The sequence below is a fragment of the Aotus nancymaae genome, unplaced genomic scaffold (assembly GCF_030222135.1).
Source record: "Aotus nancymaae isolate 86718 unplaced genomic scaffold, 86718_ANA_hifiasm-v0.15.2.pri h1tg000030l, whole genome shotgun sequence".
NCBI classification, from domain to species: domain Eukaryota; kingdom Metazoa; phylum Chordata; class Mammalia; order Primates; family Aotidae; genus Aotus; species Aotus nancymaae.
In genome coordinates, this window is record NW_026988443.1 from 12,569,908 (window position 1) to 12,596,631 (window position 26,724).

Consider the following 26,724-nt stretch of genomic DNA (forward strand, 5'->3'; position numbering starts at 1 on the left):
AGGAGAGGACGCCCTTGTACCCAGGCAGGCATGGTCCAGCCTCCCAGGCAGGTCCCAGTATGAGGAACCTAGGATGGTGCTCAGCCCAGAGCCCCAGAGCCGGCTTGGTTCCTTGGCAACATCCTGAGGAATCCAGCGGCTCCACACTGGCTCCCTTCCTCTCCCCTCCCACCCTCCTGCCTGCGGGGGCTGGAGGCGGAGGCAGCCAGCCTCTATAAAAAGCGAGAGCTCTGGCGGCAGCGAGGGGACAGCACTGAGCTCTGCCGCCTGGCCATAGCTGCCTGCCCGGGCGCCTGCCTGGACCCTCGCCCACCCTTGGCCATGGCTCCAATATCTCTCCGGTGGCTGCTCCGCTTGGCCACCCTCTGCCATCTGACTGTCCTGCTGGCCGGTAAGTGGGACCTGGACTCAAGCATGAACAGGGTGGGGAGCCCCCCGCCTTTCCTCTGCCCCTCAGGCCTGACATCAGGGGCCCCAGGCCCTGCCTGGGTAAAGCTGAAGGTCAGTGGCAGCCCCTTCCCCAGCATGTGTAGGAGGGGGCTGGGCACCTCCCCGGCCCCAGATGCAGTGCTGGACAGATTTCCAGTTGCCAGTGACTGCCCTTGCCTGGCCAGTAAGCACAGAGAGGTGGTGTAGGTGGCATAAAGGGGCCAGGTGTGGGTGTGCCAGAAGGGAGGGGGTGGAGGGAGACTGCAGAGGCTCCTGGTGGGCACTGGGGTGGGAGGCCCTGGCTGACAGTGGCTGGCTCTTTCCATCCAGTATTAATGTGTAACCCACAGCCCTGGCCCTGGGTCAGGCCACAGTTGGGGCTTTCTCCCGCTCTGTTTTCAAAGCCTCCAGGATTAGGAGGCCCAGGACCAGTGAAGGTCAAGGTCACTGCAGCTCATGGTCGGGGCTTGCCACTGCTGCCCTGGTCTGTCGCCCCCGTTGCTCTGCCTCTGTCTACCCATCACGCTGTCTTCCTCATCCAAGCACAGTGTAGAAAACGCTTTTGCCTCTAGCCACTTGCTTACTGAAGCCCAGGACCTGGTAGGGCACATTATTAGCCATCCCACCTGATATGGATAAGATGGAGGCCCAGAGAGGTTTAGAAACTGGCCCAAGGATGCACAGCCAGCAAGTAGGGCAGGAGAGGTAAAATTCATGGAACTGAATGCAGGAGAGAGCACAGGTGCACTCATCACCTCTGTGGGCTACACCGCCTCCTTGAACCGCTAGCCAGCTCCCTCCTCAGGGAGTGCTCCCACCATCTGGCAGGGTGACACTCAGAGAAGGTGAGACTGCCTGTGGGCACACGGCAAGTCTGAGAGAATGAGAAGTAGTCCTCAGCTTCCAGATGTTTCCATGGAGCAAACTCGCCCTGGGGCAGGGAGCAGGTGCATGGGTGTGTGGGCACATGGGGGTGGTGGAGGCGAATTCCTGCTGGCTTCCTGCTTTCTGGGCTTGGGCCCTGAAGCCTGAGGTCTCTGGGGGCAGTGAGCACTGGAAGGTGGGGAGTTAGATGGTGGAGGCTTTGCCACAGTCTTGCTGTGTGACCCTGAGCAGGGTCTTGCCTCCTCTGGTCCCAGCTGCTGCATCTTTAAATATAGCTATTACCTCTCTGGTGGGGTGGGGGAGGGTGATGAGGGTCCAATGCCTATGGGGGTGTTTTGAAGGGGGTGGAGGAGAATTACTTTTACTAAGCCAAGAAGGGGGAAGGGTCCTAGGCTAGGATGGAAAGGGGACTCTGGGGGACCCTGCGTGATCTGACTAGCAGCCTGAGGCTTTAGAACCAGGCTTCTGCCCTCATCTTGGTCATTGGCTTTACTGGAAGATCCTGGGTATTATTGCAACCTTTCTCATCCTCAGTTTCCCTTTCTGTAAAACTGGGCATTCGACCAGGCTCACCTTGGAAGCCCTCTCCAGCGCTGACATGTAAGGCTCCGAGAGGCCCTCAGGAGCCCCTACAGGACTAGGGGGTGGTTTAGAAGCCAGAGACCCCAAGAGGAAGCTGGGGGATTCGTAGCTGCTGCCTTGACTGGTGCGGGGCAGCTGCGTCAGTCCCCAAATGTGGGTTTGTGGGGCTGTGTCAGGCAGGAGGCTTCTGTGCTTTATATAACAAACCTGCAGCTACAAGTCAGCGCAGAGCATTCTCCCCCTCCAAGAGCTGACGCATTCACTCCCACTCAAGTCCCGGCAAGAAAGAGAAAAAACCAATCTGTTTTAAGCTCCTATAGCCCGCCCCCATCATTAGCAGTGGGGGTGGATAAGGAGGGCAGGGGAGGATAAATTCAAGAGTGTCAGATCCAGGCCCCTGTCGAATTTAAATGAAAATTCCTCCATTCCTTCAACAGATACTTATTGGACATCTACTGTGTGACAAAACTGGTTCTAGGTACTGGGGCGGCATCCATAAATAAAACAGCCAAGGAACTCAGCCCTCGGGGTGCCATAATTCAGCTGAAGAGGACAGATCATACACCAAATAAATCAGTAAACAATCTGGTCTGTTGGAAGAAGAAAAGCACCATGATCAAAAAATAGAGAGGGGAGGCCAGGTGCGGGGGCTCACGCCTGTAATCTCAGCACTTTGGGAGGTCAAGGCAGGCAGATCACCTGAGGTCAGGAGTTCAAGACCAGACTGGCCAACATGGCAAAACCCCATCTCTACTAAAAATACAAAATTAGCTGGGCATGGCGGTGCGAGCCTATAGCCCCAGCTACTCAGGAAGCTGAGGTAGGAGAATCGCTTGAAACTGGGAGGCAGAGGTTGCAGTGAGCCAAGATTGTGCTATTGCACTCCAGCCTGGGTGACAGAGCGAGACTCCATCTCAAAATGAAATAGAAATGGGAGGAGAGAGGTGTTGGCATTTTAAATAGGGGGCTAGGGAAGCCCACTGAGTGGGTGGCTTTGCACAGTTTGGAGGGAGGTGAGGGAGGGAGCCATGTGGATATATCCACGGCAGTGGTCCTCAGTGAGTAATTTTGCTCCCCCAGGGGCCATTTGGCAATTTCTGGAGACAGTTTTGCTTGTTACAAATGTCCCAGTGTTTTTGGTTCAGTTGAGCTGCTGGCCTTCGTGTGTAGAGGGAGAGATGCTGTTAAACATCCCGCAGTGCACGGACAGCCCCCAAAACAAAGAATTGTCTGGTCCAAAGTGGCGCTGTTGAGAAATTCTGCCCTAAGGGAAAAATTCTCCAGATGTTAAAAAATGCTTCTCACAACCACACTGTGAAGCGGGTATTGGTCACATCCATTTTATAAGTAAGGAAACTGAGCGTCTGAGTGACTCGTTCAGGACACACAGCTGAGCAATGGCTCAAGCCCTGTCTATCACCTCACCCAGACCCAGGACATTTCCCAAGTCTCCTTCTAAGACCCTGGAAGATTCTTAGAAGTCCTTGAGGTCCAGTCTAAAGGACACTTCCTCCAAGAAGCCTTCCCTGATCATTTGAAATTGGAAGTGGTCTCTCCCTCACATAAACCCCAGTATGTTTGTGGGATGTTCTGGAATATTGTGTTTCTACCTGGCATCTAGGATAGCCTAGAACAGTGGGGTGTTTAGGGGCTGGGTAGAAAACTAGCTCTGCCACCATGCAGCTGTGTGGTGTTGGGCACATTTAGCCTCTCTTATTCCCAGCTTCTGCATCTGTGAGGTGGGGACGATAATGATCCCTTTGCAGGGATGCTGGGAATTAAAGAGAGTAGACATGCACGTGCTAGACACAGGGTCTGATACACAGTAGATGCTTAATTAAAAAAAAAAAAAGCCGATACTTTGTGTGCCTGTTTTACCTGCCCATAAGGCTGGGACGCTTCTGAGGGCAGAGGTGGTCCTTGTTCACCTCACTGTACCTCACAGCACCCAGCACGGGGCCTGGCAAGAGGAACCAGCATTTGTTGATTGACTGAATAAACAGAGTGATCTGAGGGCATTTACTGGGATGGAAGTGCTCTCTCCAAGCTCCGCACCAGCGCCTATGGGAGAAAGAGCTCAAGGTTAAGGATAAGAGGTCCTGAGATTCTGTATATACTCAAAAGTAATTCCAGCAAGTGTTGGCTGAATCAGGGAAGTGGATGGATGGACGGATGGATGGATGGATGGATGGATGGATGGATGGATAGATGGATGGATGGACGGACGGACGGACAGATGGATGGATGGATGGATGGATGGATAGATGGATGGACGGATGGACAGGCGGATTGATGGATGGATGGATGGACGGACGGACGGATGGATGGATGGACGGATGGATGGATGGATGGATGGACGGACAGATGGATGGATGGATGGACGGATGGATGGATAGATGGATGAATGGATGGATAGATGGATGGAAGAAGGGATGGTGAGGGGATGATGAAGGATGAATGAGTGGGTGAGATAAAAGGGGGTGAAGGATGGACAGGTGGTAGGTGAGGGAGAGGGAGTGGGTAGACGGATGAATAGAGATGAGCAGGGGATGGGTGAGAGGTGGCAGGTGGGTGGGGAATGGGTAGAAGATTGATAAGAGTGGGTGGATGGATGGATGGGTAGGTAGATAGATGCATTACAGTGAGATAAGTAAATTGAGACATAATTTCATTCAATGAATATTGATTGAGTACCCAGCTTGTGCTTGATGCTGGGAAACTGTGATACCAAGACAGATGAGGTCCCTGCCTTCTTTCACTCCTTTGAATAGATAATAGAGGACTGGCTGGATGAGGTATTGTCTCCATTTACAGAAAAGAAAACTTCAGCTCTGAGAAGGGACAGGCTCCCCAGATTAGTCACACAACCTTCCTGGCAGGACCAAGAACTGAGCCAGCCCAGGACCATTTAGGCACCATGCAGAGGGTGGGGACTTTGGATACAGGAGACACTGTGGCTCTTTACAGCCCTGGAGGTGGGCAGTGGCTTTCCCCATCCTGGATTTGGGGCATAAAGAATGGACCTTCCTTCCTACCCACTGGGCAGCCTCCCTTCACTGGGCAGCCTCCCTTCACTGGGCAGCCTCCTTTCACTGGGCAGCCTCCCTTCACTGGGCAGCCTCCCTTCACTGGGCAGCCTCCTTTCACTGGGCAGCCTCCTTTCACTGGGCAACCTCCCTTCACTGGGCAGCCTCCCTTGCCTTCTCCTATCTCCGATCACTCAGAGGCACCATATTTTCTGGGGTTTCCCAGGAAGACACCTGCAGGCCAGTTTAGGGGACTGCCACCTGGCCTCCACTCAACAGGGCCTGGGGAGGCCAAGGTGAGTCATTCTGAGGTCCCATTGCAGAAGGAGGGTGACCAGCCCACACAGTGACTTTTATATCCTCGTTACTCAGAGAGAAAGGACAGCCCTGTGACTTGGGGAGCCCCTCCTGCACACCCCCCTCAAACCCCCTGAAGCTACTAGGGCTACTACTTGATGACTCAACTCAGACCTGCAGGCCCTCAACCACCTCCCCACAAAGCAGGGTGGGCCAAGGCTAAGGGGGAGCGATGGAGAGAGGAAGCAGCAGATTCTATAAAGTGTGTGTGTGTGTGTGTGTGTGTGTGTGCGCGCGCGCGTGCTCATGCGCCTGTAAATTAGGAAGGTGGAGTATGTTTGCATGGCCACATATATGTAAGTATTTGTGCATGAGCAATTTGTGTTCCCTGGTGGAGCCCAGGGGTGGGCTGGGGGGTCTCCCAGGCCCTGAAGGGCTGATAAGATCAGCTTGCTTTCTTGCCTGCCCTGGCCTCCAGATGTTGGGGTCTTGCTTTTGCTGCACATAACCTTGACCCAGATCTGAAACTCAAGCTCTTCCTTGTTTTTTATACTCATTCTCCCTGGGCTCACACTAAGTAGAAAAAAATCTGCTGGGGGATTTTAGGAGACGAGGGAAGGTGGAAATGCAATGCAAGCGACTTCAATTGTTTGTGTCAAATACTTGGGTTTAGATATTCTCATCCTGTCCTGGCGTTTCTCTGGCTCCACATGACACTCAGCTACTGCCTGCCCCTCCCGCCCCACTCTGCCCCAACCCTATTCATACCTTCCATCTCCAATCCTCCCCCCACTCTTCTTGCTCCAGGAACTTCAAATGTCTCTTCCCTCCTAGGCAGGATGACTCAGTACCTTTCAGCAACTGCTCTCAGACTCACTCCGGCTCAACAGAAGAACAAAGGATTATCTATTCAGCAGAGCCCACCTTCCTTAGAAAGTAGTTATACTTACATGTTTTTAAGAACTTTATTGCTAGGCATGGTGGCTTGCATCTGTAATCCCGGCTACTCCAGAGGTTGAGGTAGGAGGATCGCTTGAGGTCAGGGGTTCAAGACCAGCCTGGGCAACACAGCAAGATCTTGTCTCTTAAAAAAAAAATTAGCCAGGCATGGTAACATGCACCTGTGGTCCCAGCTACTTGGGAGGCTGAAGCAAGAGGATCTCTCTCTCTCTTTTTTTTTTTTTTTTTTGAGACAGAGTGTCACTCTGTCACCCAGGCTGGAGTGCAATGGCATGGTCTTGGCTCACTGCAACCTCCGCCTCCCAGGTTCAAGCCTCCCAAGTAGCTAGGATTACAGGCGTGTGTCACCATACCCAGCTGTTTTTTTTTTTTTTTGAAATGGAGTATTGCTCTGTCACCAGGCTGGAGTGCAGTGGTGCGATCACAGCTCGGCTCACTGCAACCTTCTGAGCAGTTCTTCTGTCTCAGCTTCCTGAGTAGCTGGAACTACAGGTGCATGCCACCATGCCCGGCTAATTTTGTATTTTTAGTAAGAGTTGAGGTTTCATCATATTGATCAAGCTGGTTTCAACTTCTGACCTCAGGTGATCCACCCACCTCAGCCTCCTCCTGACCTCAGGGGATCCCTCCTCCCTGGCCCTGCTGACCGGGGGATTACAGGCATGAGCCACAGCACCCAGCCAGGAGGATCCCTTGAGCCCAGGATTTTGAGGTTACAGTGAGCTAGGATTATACCACTGCACTACAGCCTGGGCAACAGAGCAAGACCCTATTTCTTAAAAAAAAAAAATTGGCCAGGCGTGGTGACTCATGCCTGTAATCCCAGCACTTTGGGAGGCCGAGGTGGGCGGATCACGAGATCAGGAGATCAAGACCATCTTGGCCAACATGGTGAAACCCCATCTCTACTAAAAATACAAAAATTAGCCGGGTGTGGTGCGCACTTGTAATCCCAGCTACTCGGGAGGCTGAGACAGAAGAATCGCTTGAACCCGGGAGGCAGAGGTTGCAATGAGTGAAGATCGCACCACTGCACTCCAGCCTGGTGACAGAGCGAGACTCCGCCTCAAAAAAAAAAAAAAATTGGGGGTAGAGTGGGAATAAGGCAGAGATGAGGGGATAGGCAAGGCCACAAGCCCAGTGGAGACTGGAGCCAGGCCTGGTAGGAGAACCCGTTACATCCCTTGCTAGTTGTGTAGCTGTGTGACCTTAGGAGATCCCTGTCACTCTTAGACTCATCCCCGCTGCTGCACAACGGACCACTTAATTTTAAAAATTAAACTCTTAACATGTGCCAGTCAAAAAGAGCTTTATAAATAAGAATTCAGGTTTTTAATCTTTTAACAAGCCTATGAGGTTGTATTTTTGTTCCTACTTTACAGGTGGGGAAACTGAGGCATAGAGAAGTTTGGCGGGAGAGGGAGGCTGAGTCAAAGGCCTTGAAGGCCAGGGTGTGCAGGGAATCAGCTTTGGCTTGGGTGGGATGGCCAGGACAAGCTGGCACGGGGTTGGGAAGCCAGATGCCCACAGACATCCCTGCTGACAAGGGACTTCTGTGGACTCAGGACAGCACCACGGTGTGAGGAAATGCAACGTCACGTGCAGCAAGATGACGTCAGTAAGGATACCTGTGACTTTGCTCATCCGCTATCAACACAACCAGGCATCGTGCGGCAAACCTGCCATCATGTAGGTACCGCCCTCGAGGCCTCGGAAATCCCCTTTGGGCCCTTAGAATATTCCCAGGCCTCAGAGAACCTGTGTCTATACCTCCCTTCCCGGACCTGGGCTCCCAGGCAAAGTCCTCAGCACATGTTTCTCTTGCCCCTGGCCTGCAGGCCACCTCCCTGACCTTAATTTCTGTGCCACATGGCTAAGGTGGAGAGTAGCTTCCTGAATAGCCCACCCTGGCTTGTGGCCTGGAGCGGCCATCAAGGGTGGTAATTCCTCCTGGGCTGAAGCACATGTTACCCGGCACTTGAACCCACGAGACTTCATGGGTGGGGGCGGGGTGCAGGAGGTGTTAAGCATGAGGGTCCTAAAATGCAGGTTCCAGAATCCAACAGACCTGGCGCAAATCCTGCCTTCCCGCTTACTGGCTGGGTGGCCCTGCTTTCATCGCTTACATTTTGCATGTTGATTTCCTTGTCTATAAAATGGGTCGCTAGGACATGATGTAACTGGAGTGCTTGGCAGGGGCGCAGTGGCTCACACCTGTAATCCCAGTAATTTGGAAGGCTGAGGTGAGCGAGCCTTCCAAATCACCTGAGGTCAGGAGTTCAAGACCAGGCTGGCCAACATGGTGAAACCCCATCTCTACTAAAAATACAAAAACTAGCCAGGCATGGTGGTGGACGCCTGTAATCCCAGCTACTAGGGAGACTGAGGCAGGAGAATCGCTTTAACCCAGGAGTTGGAGGTTGCAGTGAGCCGAGATTGCACCACTGCACTCCAGCCTGGGCAACGGAGCAGGACTCCAACTCCAAAAAGAAAAAAAGAAAGAAAAAAAAATCAAGTGCTTGGCAGGGTGCTGACAGTAGGAGCTGCAGAGATTACCACCTGCATTTGGCAGAAGAGGAACTGGGGCCACTGTGAGACTGTGAGACTCTGGGGAGGGATGGAGCCATTCTCTCCCTGGCTGTTGACGACCCTGGCCATCTTGGTCACTTGCTCCTCCTGGGGGTTCGCTTGGGATCTGCCTAAACAGCCTGCCCTGAGGCCTTTCCCCAGGACTGACTTTTGGGCTCTAAAGCAGCCTCAGCCAGACCTAAGGGCCTGGCACCAGGAAATGCCAATGGCTTTTTGCTTTCTAGGCTCAGCTAAAGGAAGTCTGGCACTTCCTCTCCTCAATTACGCAGTTTCTAAGGTGGGTAAGGTGCTGAGCGTGCTCCTGCCTGATCTCTTTGCTGCCCAGTCAAGGATTACTTCCCCAAGACACCCCCAAATATATTTTGTTTTCTAGATGAAGGGGAAGAAGGAAGTGGGGGAGAGGGTCACTGTGCCCAGGGGGCCTGCAGGCCTGCTTCCTGGACTTGTTTGGCTTCCTGGAGCCAGGTGCCTTTAATTCACCTCTCCGAGCCTGTTTCCTCATCTGTAAAATGGGAATGAGCCTGGTAGCCACCTTGTGGGATGGGTGTGAGGTTTAAACATGGGCAAAATGCCAAGTACAGGCCATGGCACAGAGCCAGGGCCTCTGTCAGCTCTGAGCTGTGGGCTTGGTGGTGACCCATTCATAAATGGCTTCAGAAGTTCAAGATTTGGAGGGCAGTCGGGCTCCCAATGAGGCTGCCATATATTTGGCTCTACCCCTACTGCCCGTGAACACACATCAGTAGGGGAGGAGGGTCCAGAGCACAGCCTGTAGCCGTGAAACCGAAGGAGAGGAGCAACAAGACTTACAAAGTCTCATAAAGCCTGTTCCAGAGCGAGGAGGCCCCATATAGAGCTCACCTGCACACACCTGCTATCAGAGAACACCTGCGAGTCCCTGCCCCAGCAGGAGACCCAAAGCCCAGAGCCCCCTGCCTCAATGGTAACAAAATAGCCACATTGTTATTGTTTTCAGCCGTTACTGATCTACTCTGAGCCAGGTGCTTCACATAATTAACCTTTTTTTACAGTAACACACAAGTAGGGTAATCAACTCGTCCCTGTTTGCCTGGGACTTTCCAAGTTTTAAAATGGAAAGCCCCTCATCCTGAGCACCCCCTCCATCCCAATTTTTCTGGGATGGCTGGTCACCCTATAGAGGGGAGGCTTTCCTATCTCCATGTCTCAGGTGACGACCGGGGAGCTCAGGAGGGTGGGCTGCCCCAGGTGGTCAGTTGCCTCACAGCCGCTAAGTGGGAGAGCGGGGTTTCCAGCCGGGTCTGTTTGTCCGCAGAACATTGGTGCTGTGCCCGCACAATACGGTGGCCCAGTTTCTGGTATCTGTGCATCACTGGATTCCTGTCTTCCTCCCTTGTAGCTTGGAGACGAGAGGGAACAGGCTGTTCTGTGCCGATCCGAAGGAGAAATGGGTCCAGGAAGCCAAGCAGCATCTAGATAGCCAGGCTGCTGCTCGGACTCGAAACGATGGCACCTTCGAGAAGCTGATTGGTGCGACAACGCCCCGGGCCACACCTGCCGCCGGGGCAATGGAGGAGTCTGTGGTCCCAGAGCCCGAAGCCACAGGCAAAAGCAGTAGTCTGGAGCTGACCCCTTCTTCCTGGGAGGAAGAGAGGGCCCTAGGGACCTCCCCAGAGCTGCCGACGGGAGTGGCTGGTTCCTCAGGGACCAGGTTTCCCCCGACACCAAAGGATCAGGATGAAGGGCCTGCGGGCACGGAGCTTTTCCGCCTGCCTCCTGTCTCTACTGCTGCCTCCTGGCAGAGTTCTGCTCCCCACCAACCTGGGCCCACCTCTGACGCCCCATCCACCCAGGTCCCCTCCACCCAGGCCCCCTCCACCCAGGCCCCCTCCACCCAAACCCCCTCCACCCAAACCCCCTCCACCCAGGCCCCCTCCACCCAGGCCCCCTCCACCCAGGCCCCTTCCACCCAAACCCCCTCCACCCAGGCCCCCTCCACCCAGGCCCCCTCCACCCAGGCCCCCACTACTTCCTCCCCAGCCCCAGAGGAGAACACTGGGTCTGAAGGCCAGCCCGTGTGGAGTCAGGGACAGAGCCCCAGGCCAGAGCCGTCTCTGGAGCCGGAGATGGGTTCCGTGCCAGCGCACACGGATGCCCTCCAGGACTGGGGGCCTGGCAGCATGGCCCACATCTCTGTGGTCCCTGTCTCCTCAGAAGGGACACCCAGCAGGGAGCCAGTGACTTCAGGCAGCTGGACCCCTAAATCTGAGGAACCCATCCATCCCACCGCGGATTCCCGAAGGCTGAGTGCCCTTATCACTCCTACTCCTGACACCCAGGAAGCCACCAGGAGGCAGGCGGTGGGGCTGCTGGCCTTCCTTGGCCTCCTCTTCTGCCTGGGGGTGGCCATGTTTGCCTACCAGAACCTCCAGGGCTGCCCTCGGAAGATGGCGGGAGAGATGGTGGAAGGCCTTCGCTATGTCCCCCGGAGTTGTGGCAGTAACTCATATGTCCTGGTGCCTGTGTGAACTCCCCCAGCCTGGGTCTAGTTGTTTGATTTGACAGCTGCCTGGGGTCCCTCATCCTCATACCCACCCCCACCTAAGGGCCTGGCCTGAGCTGGGATAATTGGAGCGGGGAGGTGGGATCCTCCAGCTGCACAGGCTCCAAGCTCCCAGGCACACCCAGGAGGCCAGCCTTGACCACTCTCCACCTGCCAGGGACAGACGGGGTGGCCTCCCAACTCACCCCAGCCCCAAAACTCTCCTCTGCTGCTGGCTGGTTAGAGGTTCCCTTTGACGCCATCCCAGCCCCAGTGAACAATTATTTATTAAACGTCCAGCCCCCTCTGACCCACGCAGCCCTGTGAGTACCACAGTCTTCCCATCTCACACATGAGCCTCAGGCCAGGCCCCTCTGCCCGCTCCCCCAGACCTCATCGTGTCTCCTGGTCCTGCTGCGGTTGCCAGTCACCCTGGCCACCTGCGGTGCTATCTCCCCCAGCCCCATCCCTCTGTACAGAGCCCACGCCCCCACTGGTGACGTGTCTTTTCTTGCATGAGGCTAGTGTGGTGTTTCCTGGCACTGCTCCCAGTGAGGCTCTGCCCTCGGTTAGGCATTGTGGGAAGGGGAGATGAGGCTATCTGGTGGCTTTGACAGCTGGTGGCTTTCCTCCTTGGCCTATGCTGTGCTGAGTCTGAAGGCTGGGGTCTGATCCTAGTTCCACCATCAACCCACAAAGTACTCCCGTCTGTGAAACAAAAGAGGGGGGCAAGGAATACCCGTCCACCTGACATCACTCATTGACCCGACGCCCTTCTCTCCAGTCCCAAATGCAGCCTCCCAGTCCTTATCAGCGGAGCACTTTAGTTCCTCCTGATGGACTAATTTGTCTTTGGACCCTGAGACCCCGAGGGCCTGCAAGGGAGTGAGTTGATAGCACAGATCCTGCTCTGTGGGTCCCCAGATGGAGGTGGGCAGAGCAGAGACCATCCCTGAAGGCCCCACCCAGGTTCAGCCACTGAGACAGCCCGAGCTCTGCCTCCCCTCACCCACTAAGAGGGAGAAGGGAGGGCTCCAGGCACGTGTCTAAGAAGCCCAGGAAAGGCTCCAGGAGCAGCCACACTCCTGACGCTCCTTCAGGGACTCCCACAGGCAGCCAGGCCTTGAGACCCTTGTGGTCCCACCCCACACATGTCAGATTCTTTCCTGAAGCCTGGGTTCCCCTCCCGCCTCTCTCACTCCTTGAAAACACTGTTCTCTGCCCTCCGAGAACTCTCCTTCATCTTTGTCCCCGACGCAGACAGGACCAGGGATTTCCATGATGTTTTCACAAGTCCCCTGTTTGTTTCTGAAAGGGACTCTACCCGGGAAGGATGGTGGGACAAGGGAAAGGGGAATTTGTAGGCATAAAGTCAGGGCTTCCCTTTTTGGGCTACTGAAGGCTCAAGCATGCCTGGATGGGGTTGCACCTGCCAGCCTGGCCCCTCAGGGTCCCTCATGGCAGCTCACCTCTCCCTTGGATTGTCCCCAAGGGTGACCCTTGCCCTCTACCTGAGGGGCCTCTTGTGGGCTGGATTCTACGCAGGTGCCAGGAACACTCCTTCACAGATGGGTGGTTGGAGGAAGGAAACGCAGCTCTGGTCCACAGAGAGCAGGAAGCTGTGCGGCCCTGCCCACCTGGCCTCTGCAGTCCCTTGCTGGGCATGGCACAATATATTCAGGAAGCTCAGGGAATGGCTCAAGTGGGCTCACTCTGGCAGCTCAGAGAGGGTGACAGTGGGTCCGATGCACTTCGTTCTGGCTCTTCCAGGCTGGGAGAGCCTTCCAGGGGTGGGGCACCTGCTGATGGGGCCCCGCCTCCTTTTCGAGGAAGCTGCTGGGGACAGCTGGTCCCCCTTCCATGGACATTGTTAGTTTCTCCAAGCGGGACATGGATGAGGATGATGTAGGAAGACTTTGGAAAGGGTGGATTGATCCTTTGACTTTTCCAACCCTCATCACCAACGTCTGTGCCGTTTTGTATTTTACTAATAAAATTCAAAAGTCTTGTGAATCAATGTAGGTTATTTCTCTGGGGACAAGTCCAGCAACCAGGGCTTCAGGTGGTAGGGAGCTGGGGAGGGTCAAGACCACTTTCAGCCCCGGAGACCCCTGCCTCCAGTTCACCTGGGGCAGAAGGGCAGAAATTTTTTTTTTTTTTTGAGATGGAGTCTCGCGCTGTCACCCAGGCTGGAGTCCAATGGCACCATCTCGGCTCACTGCAACCTCTGCCTTCTGGGTTCAAGCAATTCTCCAGGCAGAGATTTTTACAGTCATCAAGAGGAGAAGCACCAGGATCGGAGTGAGGAGGGCCAGGCCCTTGGCTTGGCTCTGTTCCACTCAGCTGTCTGATGTTGGGCCAGGGCCCTCACCTCTCTGGGCCTGTATAAATGTGAGTGTGAGGCCTCTCTCAATTTGGCAGGATCAGAATCCCTCTGAAGCCCTACCCCATGCCTGCTGAACCACCATGCCCGGGGCCCTGGGACCACCACTGTCAGTGAATTAGTGCCCCATGGGAGGGAGGAAACTGGCCCATACTTTCCTCTTTGCAGCCTTCCTGGTTCAGATGAAGATCAAAGAGGGATTACTTCTTAAGGGACTTGGGAGTTCACAGATGTGACCCAAGTGTGAGCCTCCTAGTGGCCCTTAAGCCCTTCAGAGTCCTGGGGGCTTCATAAGAGCTGCTGTGTACAGTTGTGCAAGTTGGAAACTGCACAAGGCTGCCACAGACCAAGTCCAGCCTATTGATATCCAGTATTTCATGGATGTTAAGATGCATCCTTTTCACACTGTGACATGTTTACAATTGAGATTCATTTTGTAATCCATAGCTTGTTGTAGCTAAATTGGCAGGCTTTTTTTTTTATTAGTAGTTTATTAAATATCAGAACATCTTACCATCAGTAGATTGGTATGTCTACATGACCAATGGTATGTCTTAGACTCAAAGTCTACATGAATCTAAGATGCTATTTTTTTTTAAGACGGAGTGTTTGGTCACTCTGTCACCCAGGTTGGAGTGTAGTGGCACCATGTCGTCTCACTGCAGCCTCCATCTCCCGGGTTCAAGCGATTCTCCTGCCTCAGCCTCCAGAGTAGCTGGGACTATAGGCGTGTGCCACCATGCCTGGCTAATTTTTGTATTTTTTAGTAGAAATGGGGTTTCACCATATTGGACAGGCTGGTCTCGAACTCCTGACCACCTCGTAATCCACCTGCCTCAGACTCCCAAAGTGCTGGGATTACAAGTGTGAGCCATCACCATAACAGGCTAAGATGTTCATTTTTTAAAAATGAGAGGCAACATTGAAAAATCAGGAAATTGCACACATAAACTCACTTTCCTATGCTCCGTCTGGTGATTCAGAAGATTCAGATTCACCACTGGCCCGTGCCCCTCCAGGGTGACAGTGGGCTGGTCCAGGCAGCAGCTGCCATTTGAGATAGAGCAGGCTTGGGTCAGCCCTCCCGTTTCCTACCATCCTCTCCACTTCCTGGATCCCCTAGACCTTGTGCCCACATCAGTTACCATTTGTCACTGCCCTTCTCTTGTTTTTCTTATGGTGAGGATATTTTTATCTGAGCCCAAGTTTCCACCAAAAGTAGGTCAAGGGCTGGGCGTGGTGGCTCACGCCTGTAATCCCAGCACTTTGGGAGGCCAGGGTGGTCGGAGCACTTGAAGTCAGAGTTCGAGGCCAGCCTGGCCAACATGGTGAAACCACGTCTCTATTAAAAATACAAAAATTAGCCACATGTCGTGGCATAGCCCCATAATCCCACCTACTTGGGAGACTGAGGCAAGAGAATGACTTGAACCTGTGAGGCAGAGGCTGCAGTGAGCCAAGATCGTGCCACTGCACTCCAGCCCAGGCGACAGTGAGACTCCGTCTCAAAAAAAAGTAGGTCAAGGAAAGCCACACCATGATGGGCAGATGCTTTCTCTCGTACCCTGCTGGCCACCCTCGTTTCACTACCTGCTAAGCCTCATAGCGACTCTGGCTTGCAGAAATCAATCTGCCTCTGTGCAATGCCGTAAATACTGGCTCTCCTCTCTGCAGTGAGCTTCCCCTGCTCTGCCCCAAAGTCAGGCTTGTGTAGTTTTCACCCCTTCCCACCCCCAGGAAGGAGCTCCACCTACCGCAGGCCTGGTTCCAGCTCCCAAACTCTCCCTGCACACCACCCACTAGCAACACAAGACACCAACAGAAGCTTTGAAATGAAAAAATGTGTCTCTTATCTTTTCATCACATTCTTAGGTAAGATTGCAACCTTCTCAGCAGGCTCAGGATGAGAAGCAGGAGTGGGAGAGGCTTGCATTCTGGCTTAGTCCAGAGCAGTTCCCCAGGGACCCCGGAGTGTTTGTGTAGTTTTATTTCCTCTTTCAGTTTCAGAGCTAAATATCAGTTGAAGTCTTCTCACAATTAATGCAGAGTTTGGAGGGGGCCATTTTTATATAACATTGGCTATATAATAACAGTAGACATTGTTCATGTAATGTTTACCATGTACCAGGCAATGCGTGAAATTATGTACAGTGATTCCCATCTTACTGACGATGAAAGCAAGACTCTCACATTGGGCATGGTGGCTCACGCCTGTAATCCCAGCACTTTGGGAGACTGAGGCAGGCAGATCACTTGCGCCCAGGAATTAGAGACCAGCTTGGACAACATGGTGGAACCCCATCTCTATAAAAATACAAAATCAGCCGGGTGCGGTGTCGTGCACCTGTAGTCCCTGTTACTTGGGAGGCTGAGGTGGTAGGATCACCTGAGCCCAGGGAGGTTGAGGCTGCAGCGAGGCATGATCATGCCTGTGCATTGCAGCCTGGACAAGAGAGCAAGACCCTGCCTCAAAACAAACAAACAGAAAAGAAAAGAAACAGGAGAGAGAGAGAGAGAGAGAGAGAGAGAGAGAGAGAGGCTGTGAGGACATGTGACTTGCTCAGGATGACACAGCTGGCAAGCAGCAGAGCAGGGATAGAACTCAGGGTCTTTCCCCAGAACTCAGCCTTAGCATTACAGAGAAAAGTGTGAGATACAGTCTCAAAAGTATAGGCTCCTAAGCCCCACTTCTGACCTGCTGAGTTCAGGCTCCAGGTGTGGGAGTCGCCCCTTCCAGCTGCACCCACCCCCACCCCAGCCTCCTTCCCTCTCCTCTTCCTCAGTCCACCCCGCACTGCCTCCAAATTAGGGGATTTGATGCCTGGCCAAAGTTTTGGAGCCCACTGTATCGGACCACAGGCCCCCACCCCGCAACGTTCTCGGGCCTCCTCTGGAGTTAGCTGCCCTGGACTTCTCACCCTCTGATCTTTGCCGTTGAGTCCCCTCTCCCTCCCTCGTGTCCTCTGTACATTCCCCAAAAGGGTGAGGCCAGACAGAAAAACACAGAAATGAATGGCTGGGAATTTCCAGCTTGAGGCTGAATAACAGGCTCCAGGAAGGCATGGTGTATGTGTGTGTATTGTGTGTATGTATGCGTGTAGTGTGTGCATGCATTGTGTGTATGGGTGTAGTGCATGTGGTGTAGGTATGCATGTGTTTATGTGTATGTGTGTAATATGTGTATGTGTGTGCTGTGCATATGTGCCTTGTGCATGTGTAGTATGTATATGTGTGTCATGTGTGTATGCATGTGTTTATGTGTATGTGTGTATGCGTATGTATATGTGTACTGTGCATGTGTGTATTGTATGTGTAGTGTGTAGTGTTTGTATGTGTGTTTATGTGTATGTGTATGTGTGTGCTGTACATGTGTGTGCATTGTATGTGTAGTGTATGTGTGTGTAGTGTATGTATGCATGTGTTGTGTATGCATGTGTATGTGTGTACTGTGCATGTGTGTGCATTGTGTGTAAGTGTAGTGTATATGTGTGTATGCATGTGGTGTATGTATGCATGCATTATGTGTGTGTATGCATGTGTATGTGTGTATGCATGTGTATGTGTGTACTGCCTATGTGTGTGCATTGTGTAGTGTATATGTATGTATGTGTATAGTGTATGTATGCATGTGTTATGTGTGTGTACTGTGCATGTGTGTGCACTGTGTATATGTAGTGTATATGTGAGTATGTGTGCAGTGCATGTGTGCATGTGTTATGTGTATGTGTATATGTGTGTATTGTGTACTGTGCATGTGTGTGCATTGTGTGTGTGTAGTGTGTGCATGTGTGTTTGTATGAGTGTGTGTAGTTTATGTATCCGTGTATTTTGCATATGTGTGTATATATGTATATGTGCATTCTGTGTGTGTATGTGTATGTGCTCCGCATGTGTGTATCTGTGTATGTGTCCGCATGCCCAGCTCCTCCCAGATGTACGTAAGTGCTCAGGAGACCACCCGTGCCCTGTTCACTTCTGGTCAGTCATGTGTTTTCCTGGATGATGATTCAGCTGCAAAGACTTAAGATCCAGTGCCAAGCTGGCTTTCCTGAACCGGCCGGCAGCAAAGTTCAGTGGCTGGAACCCATGCAGGATTGAATCGTGCCAAGTTGGGGTGGGGATTGTGCCTCTGAACCCAGGAGAATTCCAGAGCAGCACATGTTTGGAAGAGATGCCCCTCTCTTACCTTCAGGGGATCCTGTTGTCCCCAGAGGACAGAATAGGATTATTTGCAATGAGTGGTTTCTAGCAATGCAGGAGCAAAACATAACACGGGACTCTCGGACTGTGTGGCTTTGGGCAGGTTACTTAATGTCTCCAGGTCTCGGTTTTCCCTGTTGTAAAATGGGAATAACAACTCATCTCAGGGGTGAATATATCATGAGATAATCCTTAAAGACGTAGAAAAGTGACATTCCCATAGTGAGCTCTTAGTAAACTGAACCTATGATCATGCAATAGATATTTCCAAAGGGTTTGAAGTAACCTATTTCTATTTGATTTTGTTATTGGGTACCCAAACAAGACTACAGAATTATATGATATCTATAAAGAAATGCCGTCTTCTTGGTTTTCAGTAAAGTAGGGTGAAGAAATGTAGTGGCATCATTAAGCAGATCAGAATAATTTGTGGCTGAGTGCAGTGGCTCACACCTGTAATCCTAGCACTTTGGGAGGCCAAGGCAGGAGGATTGCTTGAGGCCGGAAGTTTGGGATCAGCCTTGGCAGCATAGCAAGACCTTATATATACAAAAAATAAAAAATAAGCAAGGCATCGTAGGACACATCTGTATTCCCAACTATTCCGGATGTGGAGGCAGGAGGATTGCTTGAACCAGGAGTTTGAGGTTACAGTGAGCTATGATTGCACCACTGCACTTCAGCCTGGGTGGCAGAGCAAGACCCCATTTCTAAAAATAAATAAATAAATAAATAATCATCCGTAATTTGCATAATTTTTCCCTAAGCCCATAGATGATGTTCAAGTTGATGTAACTTTTCTAAATTACTTTTGAACTTGGTGCTATTGTTTAAATATGACTCTTGAAAGTTTGTGTGTTGGAAACTTGTTCTCCGATGGCGGCAGTGTTCAGAGGTGGGATCTTTTGAAGGTGATTGGGCCCTCATGAATGAATTAATCCATTCATGGATTAATGGGTTACAGAGGGAGTGGGTTAGTTATCACAAGAGTGTGTCTCTTACAAAAACCAGTTTGGCTCTCTCTTGAGAGGAGCCTCACCATGTGATACCCAGCCCCACCTCGGGACTCTCTGCAAGATGGTTCTCACAGATGCAGCCCCTCAACCTCGTGCCCCCAGCCTCCAGAACTGAAAGAAACAAATTTCCTTTCTCCATACATTGCCCAGTCTGTGGTCTTCAGTTAAGCAACAGAAAAAAGGCTGAGATACTTGGCAAGGTCAAAATGGACAAGTCTCAACTAGTTAATTATCAACTAGCAAGCTGACTTGGGACAGAAAGGAAAGTCTTTCCTTTCAAGACCTTGGCGACTGGAGTACTCAGTTTCCTACATATTTCTGGCTTGCTGCCTCCTGAACACTCGACGGGGCTGCTCTTCCTGAGCCTTTTGGGGTTTTGGTGGAGGTCAAATGGCCAGTTCTGGCCAGCGAGCTGGGAGTAAGTGGTGTGTGTCACGCAAGCTGCAAGCATTTAATTGCTGGTAGAAGACCCGCCGGAGCTTTCAGTACCTCCAGCATAGCATCTGGCAACACTCCAGAAAATGGCTGGGTCCCAGACTGAGGGTGACTCAGAGCCTCCAGCCATGGAAAGAGCCCCAGCTAAGCTATCTCACGCAGTGTGAGGAAGAAATAAACCTTTGTGGTCTAAGACACAGAGAGTTTGAGGATATTTGTTACTGCAGCATATCCTAGCCCATCCTGATGGATACAGCATCCAGGAAGAAAAAATATATGATGGCTTGGCCTAAATAGGCATGACTTGTCAGTACTATGCATGATGCTATTAAAAAGCTTGAAAACGCCAGGTGCAGTAGCTCACACACGTAATCCCAGCACTTTGAGAGGCTGAGATGGGTGGATTGCTGTATCCCGAGAATTCAAAACCAGCTTGGGTAACATGGGAGACCCCATCTCTACTATAAACACAAAAATTAGCCGGGTGTGGTGGTGTGCACCTATATCCCATCCCAGCTGCAGGGACCCCCTCAAAAAAAAGAAGGAAACAGAAAAGCTTGAAAACAAGCTGGGCGCAATGACTCACACCCAGCACTTTGGGAGGCTGAGGTGGGAGAATCACTTGAGTCCAGGAGTTGGACAGCAGCCTGGGCAACATAGGGAGAACCTGTCTCTACAAAACAAAACAAAACAAAAAAAAGCCGAGTGTGGTGGCAGATACCTGTAGTTCTAGCTACTGAGGTGGGAGGATCAGTTGAGCTTGGGAGGTTGAGGCTGCAATGAGCCATGATTGTGCCTCTGCACTCCAGCCTGGGTAACAGAGCAATTCTTTGTCTCAACAAAAAGCTGGAAAACATGCTCTCAGCTGGCTCTCCACTTCATCTCTCCATTCATCCTTTTTGCAGGTGGGGGGAGGTCACTCTCACCATGGCCCGCTGTCTATGGTGTCTATGGATTTATTTGGAATTCTCACTGAGTGGAGTTGGAAAGAGGAAAGACTTTACAGTTTCTCTGAAATATGTTGGTGCTTGAAAGAGTTTTAATAGCTCAGATGTTGTGGTGGTTAATGTTGAGTGCCAACTTGATTGGACTGAAGGATGCAAGGTACTGTTCCTGGGTGTGCCTGAGAGGGTGTTGCTAAAGGAGATTAACATTTGAGTCAGTGGACTGGGAGAGGCAGATTCACCCTCAATCTGGGTGGGCACCATCTAATCAGCTGTCAGCACAGCCAGAACAAAAGCAGGCAGAAGAACGTGGAAAGACTAGACTGGCTTAGCCTCCCAGCCTACATCTTTCTCCTGTGCTGGAAACTTCCTGCCCTTGAACATCAGACTCAAGTTCTTCAGCTTTGGGGCTCAGGCTGGCTTCCTTGTTCCTCAGCTTGCAGATGGCCGATTGTGGGATATCACCTTAGTGATCGTTGTGAGTCAATACTCCTTAATAAACCCCCCTTTATTTTTATTTTTATTTTTTTTTTAAAGAAAGAAAGAAAAAGGATAAAGAAGAGGAGGAAAAAGGAAGAGAAAGAGAGAGAGAGAGAATGGGAGTATTGCTTTCTTGACCAGGCTAGAATGCAGTTTAGTAATGGGTATTGAAAACCTCTTTTATACCAATAATTATACTTGATGTAAACAGGAAGGAATAAGGGAAGAAAATAACAAACGAGCAGCCAACCAATATTTCATTTAAACCTATGAAATGCTATGCGATTACTGAGTAGTGATTTACTTCCAATTATGTAGTCACTTATGGAATAGGTGTGAGGTGGTAATGTATGTTTTATGTATTTGAAGTGGAGAGTTCTATAAATGTTTATTAAGTTTACTTGTTCCAGGTCTGAGTTCAAGTCCTGGATGTCCTTGTTAATTTTCTGTCTCGTTAATCTATAAAATCATTAGCTCTTCTTGTTACATTGATCCTTTTGCCATTACGTAATGTCCTTCTTTGCCAATTTTGTTCTTTGTTACTTTAAAGTCTACTTTATCAGAGGAGAGAATTGCATCTCCTGCTTTTTATTTGTTTATTTTTACTCTCTGATTGGTTGATAAATCTTCCTCCTTCTCTTTGTTTTGAGTCTTTGTGTATCGTTGCATGTGAGATGGGTCTGGATGCAGCATAGCAATGGGTTTTGGCTTTTTATCCAATTAGAATATATATAACTTTAATACTAGCATTTGATGCTAGCTGGCTGTTTTGCCTATTAGTTAGTGTAAATTTTTCGTTGTGTTAATGTTCTTTTCTTTTTTCTATATTTTTGGAAAGGCTGATATTGGTTGTTCCTTTATATGTATAGTGCTTCTTTCAGAAGCTCTTGTAAAGCAGGCCTGGTGGTGGTGAACTCTCTAAGTACTTGTTTGTTCGCGAAGGATTTAATTTTTCCTTTGATTATAAAGCTTAGTTTGGCTGGATAGGAAATTCTGGGTTGCAAGTTCTTTTCTTTAAGGATGTTAAATATTGGTCCCCACTCTTTTCTGGCTTGTAGGGTTTCTGCTGAGAGATCTGCTGTAAGTCTGATAGGTTTCCCTTTATGGGTAACCTGACCTTTCTCTCTGGCTGCCCTTAGTATTTTCTCCTTCATTTCAACCCTAATAAATCTGGCAATTATGTGCCTTGGGGTTGGTCTTCTTGAAGAATATCTTTGTGGTGTTCTCTGTATTACCTGGAATTGAATATTACCCTGCCTTGCCAGGTTGGGAAAATTTTCCTGAATGATATCCTGAAGAGTATTTTCCAACTTGGATTCATTCTCTTCATCACATTCAGGTACACCTATCAAACGTAAATTAGGTCTTTTCACATAGTCCCATATTTCCTGGAGACTTTGCTCATTCCTTTTCATCCTTTTTTCTCCAATCTTGTCTTCTCGTTTCATTTCACTGAGCTGGTTCTCGACTTCTGATATCCTTTCTTCTACTTGATTAATTCGACTGTTTAAACTTGTGCATGCTTCACGAAGTTCTCGTGTTGTTTTTCAGCTCCATCAATTCACTTATATTCCTCTCTAAATTGTCCATTCTCGTTAACATTTCGTCAAACCTTTTTTCAAGGTTCTTAGTTTCTTTGCATTGGGTTAGAACAAGTTCTTTTAATTCACAGAAGTTTCTTATTGCCCACGTTTTGAAGCCTGCTTCTGTTGTTGGAACACACTCGTAATCTATTAAGCCTTGTTCCGTTACTGATGAGGAATTGCGATCCCCTGTAGAGGGAGAGGCATTCTGATTTTGAGTATTCTCTGCCTTTTTACGCTGATTTCTTCCCTTCATTATATATTTATCCGTCTGTTGTCTTTGTAATTACCGACTTTCTAACTAGGTCTCTGAGCAGACGTCCAACTTGTTAATTCCCAGCGCCGAAATCTGAGCAGTCCACTGCGCCAGCCAAAACCGCGGTGTTAAGATTGATGGTGCTTTTCTGCCCGGGAATATCCGGACTCTGCACTGAAAAACTGGCACGCTAAGGCACCAGCAAAACCGCAGCGCCGGCCACAAGAGTCGCCCTGGCGACACGTGGGGCTTCTCTGCTGGGAATCTCCTGGTCCGTGAGCAACAAATATTCGTCTGAAAGTGTGGCGTCCTCTCATTCTCTGCGCTTTCACTGGGAGCTAGGAGCCCGAGCTGCTAGTGATCAGCCATCTTGGATCTCTCTCTTGGCATGCAATAAACCCCCCTTTATATACACCTCTATCTTATTAGTTCTGTCCCTCTAGAGAACCCTAACACGGATATGCTTCAGCAGACAAGGAAGTAAACAGGGAAAAGAACAGTAACATTATCCAGCCTTAGCGCATTGCCAGGTGATCTGGGTTGGCCAGTTTTGCAAGCGCCTCCTAAGACCAGAAGCCAAACCAGGGTAACCTGGGCCTGTGGGCGTAGGAATCAGGTGTTTGGGCACAGCTCTAGGAACCAGCAAGGGCACTTTCTCTGTCTTGTTTTTTCTGGAGGGTTTTCACCAGTCAGCTGGCTCCAACTTCATCCTCCTGCTGCCAGTTCCCATGCGCACCCTCTCTCAGCAGCTTTGTCCACAGATTTTTTTTTGAGACTGAGTCTTGCTCAGATTCAGAGGTGGACGTTTTCTCCAATTTCACCTGGCCGAGCTACGTAACATGCAGTTTTGTCTCCGTGCCATCTATAACAAGTTAAGTGATGGTTAATTGGTTTGAGCTGGTCCTGTGGTTACACAATCACCAGCACGTCCTAGCCAAGACATTGTTCCCAGGCCTGGCCAGAATCCCCAGAAAGCCTGGATTGGGTCATGGACGTGCTTGTTGCCCAATCTCCCCAGAGGAGTGAGGAGGCGAGGGGAATCTAGAAGCTCCGGAGTCTCAGGACTCTCCGAGCGCCAGAGCTTCTGTTTTCCTGGTTCTCCACACCCCTGGTTCTCACCTGGACCTGTGTGACCTGTTTCTAGGTGCTTATACATTGCCACGACCACCATCAGATCAATGAAGTAAGCATCCCTGGGTGAATGAAGTAAGAATTTCCAGGGTGTCAGGCGCAGGTACTCACCAGGGCAACAGCAGAGGTGGCCGGGGGGTAGGCCGAGGAAAGGAGTTAATTCATTTATTGCCAGAGACGCTGATCAATAAGACATCAACTTTTTTTTTTTTTTTTTTTTTCAGAAGGAGTCTCACTCTGTCCCCCAGGCTGGCATGCAAAGGTGTGATCTTGGCTCACTGCAACCTCTGCCTCCCTGGTTTAGGCGATTTTTCTGCTTCAGCCTCCCAAGCAGCTGGGTGGGACTACAGGTGTGCACCACCACGTCCAGATAATTTTTGTATTTTTAGTAGGAACAAGGTTTCTCCATGTTGGCCAGGCTGGTCTCGAACTCCTGACCTCAGGTGATCTTACCTGCCTCAGCCTCCCAAAGTGTTGGGATTACAGGCATGAGCCACTGCACCTGGCCCAACATGGACCTTCTTCTCGTGAAGTTCACTGTCCCCATGACATCCCTGTGAGCCTTTGGATGCATTTTCTCATTGTCATCCCTGTCACAGCTCAAAGATGAGCTCGTGCTCATAGTGTTACCAAAACACCAGGGGTGCAGTCTAGGGCCTGCTGCCCCCCACACAGAAAGCCAATCACTGAGACACAAGTGTTGCCACGGAAGAAGACTTTAATCGAGTGCTGCAACCAAGCAGATGGGAGCTCAGTCTCAAATCCATCTCCCTGATGGACTAAAACCAGGGGTTTATATAGCAGGGAAGAAATGTAACCACACATAAGAAAACAGGAACTACACAGGGACAAGGAAGCAATCCTGGTAAATGAGGGGTCTGGTATCTGGAAGGGTGACCTTGGGTTTCAGTTCTTTGATATATCTTTTTTTGAGAGGACCAAAGATAATTTCCTGAGGAAGGAACTCAGATAAAACGAATAACTTTCAGGCTTTAAGACCAGAAGTGTCACCCAGGCAAGGTGGCTCACACTTATAATCCCAGCACTTTGGGAGGCCAAGGCAGGCAGGTAACCTGAGGTCAAGAGTTTGAGACCATCCTGGCCAACATGGTGAAACCCCATCTTTACTAAAAATACAAAAATTAGCTAGGCATGGTGGTGGGCGCCTTTAATCCCAGCTACGTGGGAGGCTGAGGCAGGAGAATCACTTGAACCTGGGAGGCGGAAGTTGCTGTGAGTCGAGACAGCGCCATTGCACTCCAGCCTGGGCGACAAGAGTGAGACTCCGTCTCAAAACAAAACAAAAAAAATGAAACTTATCCAAAGTCCCAGACTTAATAACTAAGCCAGCAGGCAGCCTCACTCCAGACACCCTTCGTGTGTGTGTGTGTGTAAATTGTGGCATGGTGTATAGAATAGCATACAATAATGAAAAGAAAGAAATACACATTTGGCATATGTCAACACAAATGACACTTCAGGTGTAATGCCGCAACATGTGGAAGTACAGATACAGGATGATGGTGTTGATATAAAGCTTAGAAATGAGCGTGAACGGGCCCGGTGCGGTGGATCACGCCTGTAATCCCAGCACTTTGGGAAGCCAAGGTGGGCAGGTCACCTGAGTTCAGGAGTTTGAGATCAGCCTGGCCAACCTGGTGAAACCCCATCTCAACTAAAAATACAAAAATTTGCTGGGCGTGGCAGTGCGCACCGGTAATCCCAGCTACTCAGGGGGCTGAGGTAGGAGAGTTGCTTGAACCCTGGAGGCAGAGGTTGCAGTGAGCCAAGATCACATCACTGCTGTCCAGCCTAGACAGAGCGAGACTCAGAAAAAAAAAAAAAGAAATGTGCATGAACAGTGCTATATATTGCTTAAGGACACTCACATGAGTTAGTGAGATGTGAAGAAATGTGTGGGACTAATGGCTGCCAATTCTGTTCCTCCAGTGCATAGAAGCTGTGATTAGGAAGGAAAGCTGGGCTCGGTGACGTGGTAATGCATCTGCTAACCTGGTGGTGGGTACAGGGGTGTGGTTAGCAACACTGGTACCCTACCCAGACCCCACTCTTTTTGGTCGATTTTACTTCTAATCACTCTCCAGGGCCCCTCCAAGGAATCTGGCTGAAACTGCCCGCCAGGGACGTCGTCTGAGGTCACACCCTTGCTGAGCTTCTGCCCTTCTCTGTCTTCACTCCCCCACTCCCTCGCCATCTCCCCAGGGAGCACATTCTTAGTGAACCCAACTTGAGACAGTGGAGACAGCCCAGTCACCCATAAGCAGAGAGAGCAGAGCCCAGGCAAGGCAGAAAGGAAGGGGGACCCTATCGCTAGCCAAGTGTGGTTGAGGGGAAAGCCCCACTGTGCGGAGGGACAGCCACAGCCCAGAGGGGAGCTGAGGTGCCAGTTCCTCTCTGCAAAGAGTTCTCTAGGGAATCCTGCTTCCCAGCTCTGGGGCCTGCTCACAAGTGGCCACATCCCTTCCCAATACCCTTGGCCCCCTCTGGAGAGAGCCATGACCCAGGTGGCACTGTGCCACATGTCAAATCCCCAAATGCTATTGAGACGTGACTCCATTCCCTGCTGGCTTTTGCAGTGGCTGAGATTCCCAAGGCCTTTCAAAGAGGCCAGATCCAACAGGCTCCTTGGAAAGGGTGCACAGTTTCTTCCCAGGATGCTGGGTGCTTGTCGCTGACCCTGGTGCTGAACAGATCTTCCTAGGGTGCCCAGAGGGTCCAGTTTGGCAGGACTATCCCCGCAGCCCCACTACAGGCAGGCTGCCAGGCTAAGAGCAGAGGATTTCTGAGTTCTGTGATTCCTGTCATTGCAGCCTCAGGAGTGAACCTCGAATTTTCCCAATGTCCTCAGGAGACCAAAGACCTGACTTTGAAGTAGCTTGGAAACATGGACAGATGCTCCTTGGAAAGAGAGTCAGACTCTAGCAATGAATAAAAGGCACTAATTTACAAGGCTTGCATGGAATCCCAGAAGCCCTGAGGCCCAGGC

The 26,724-nt window shown here is 50.8% G+C and overlaps 1 protein-coding gene across 1 annotated transcript; it reads left to right on the top strand.

Moving 5' to 3' along the window:
* Positions 1-242: 242 nt before the first annotated feature.
* Positions 243-12,311, top strand: CX3CL1 (C-X3-C motif chemokine ligand 1). The gene is made up of 4 exons (XM_064383104.1): positions 243-391; positions 7,745-7,868; positions 10,147-10,600; positions 10,736-12,311. Exons 1-4 carry the CDS (start codon positions 322-324, stop codon positions 11,273-11,275), a joined length of 1,188 nt encoding a protein of 395 aa, XP_064239174.1. The 5' UTR covers positions 243-321; the 3' UTR covers positions 11,276-12,311.
* The last annotated feature ends 14,413 nt before the right edge of the window (positions 12,312-26,724 follow it).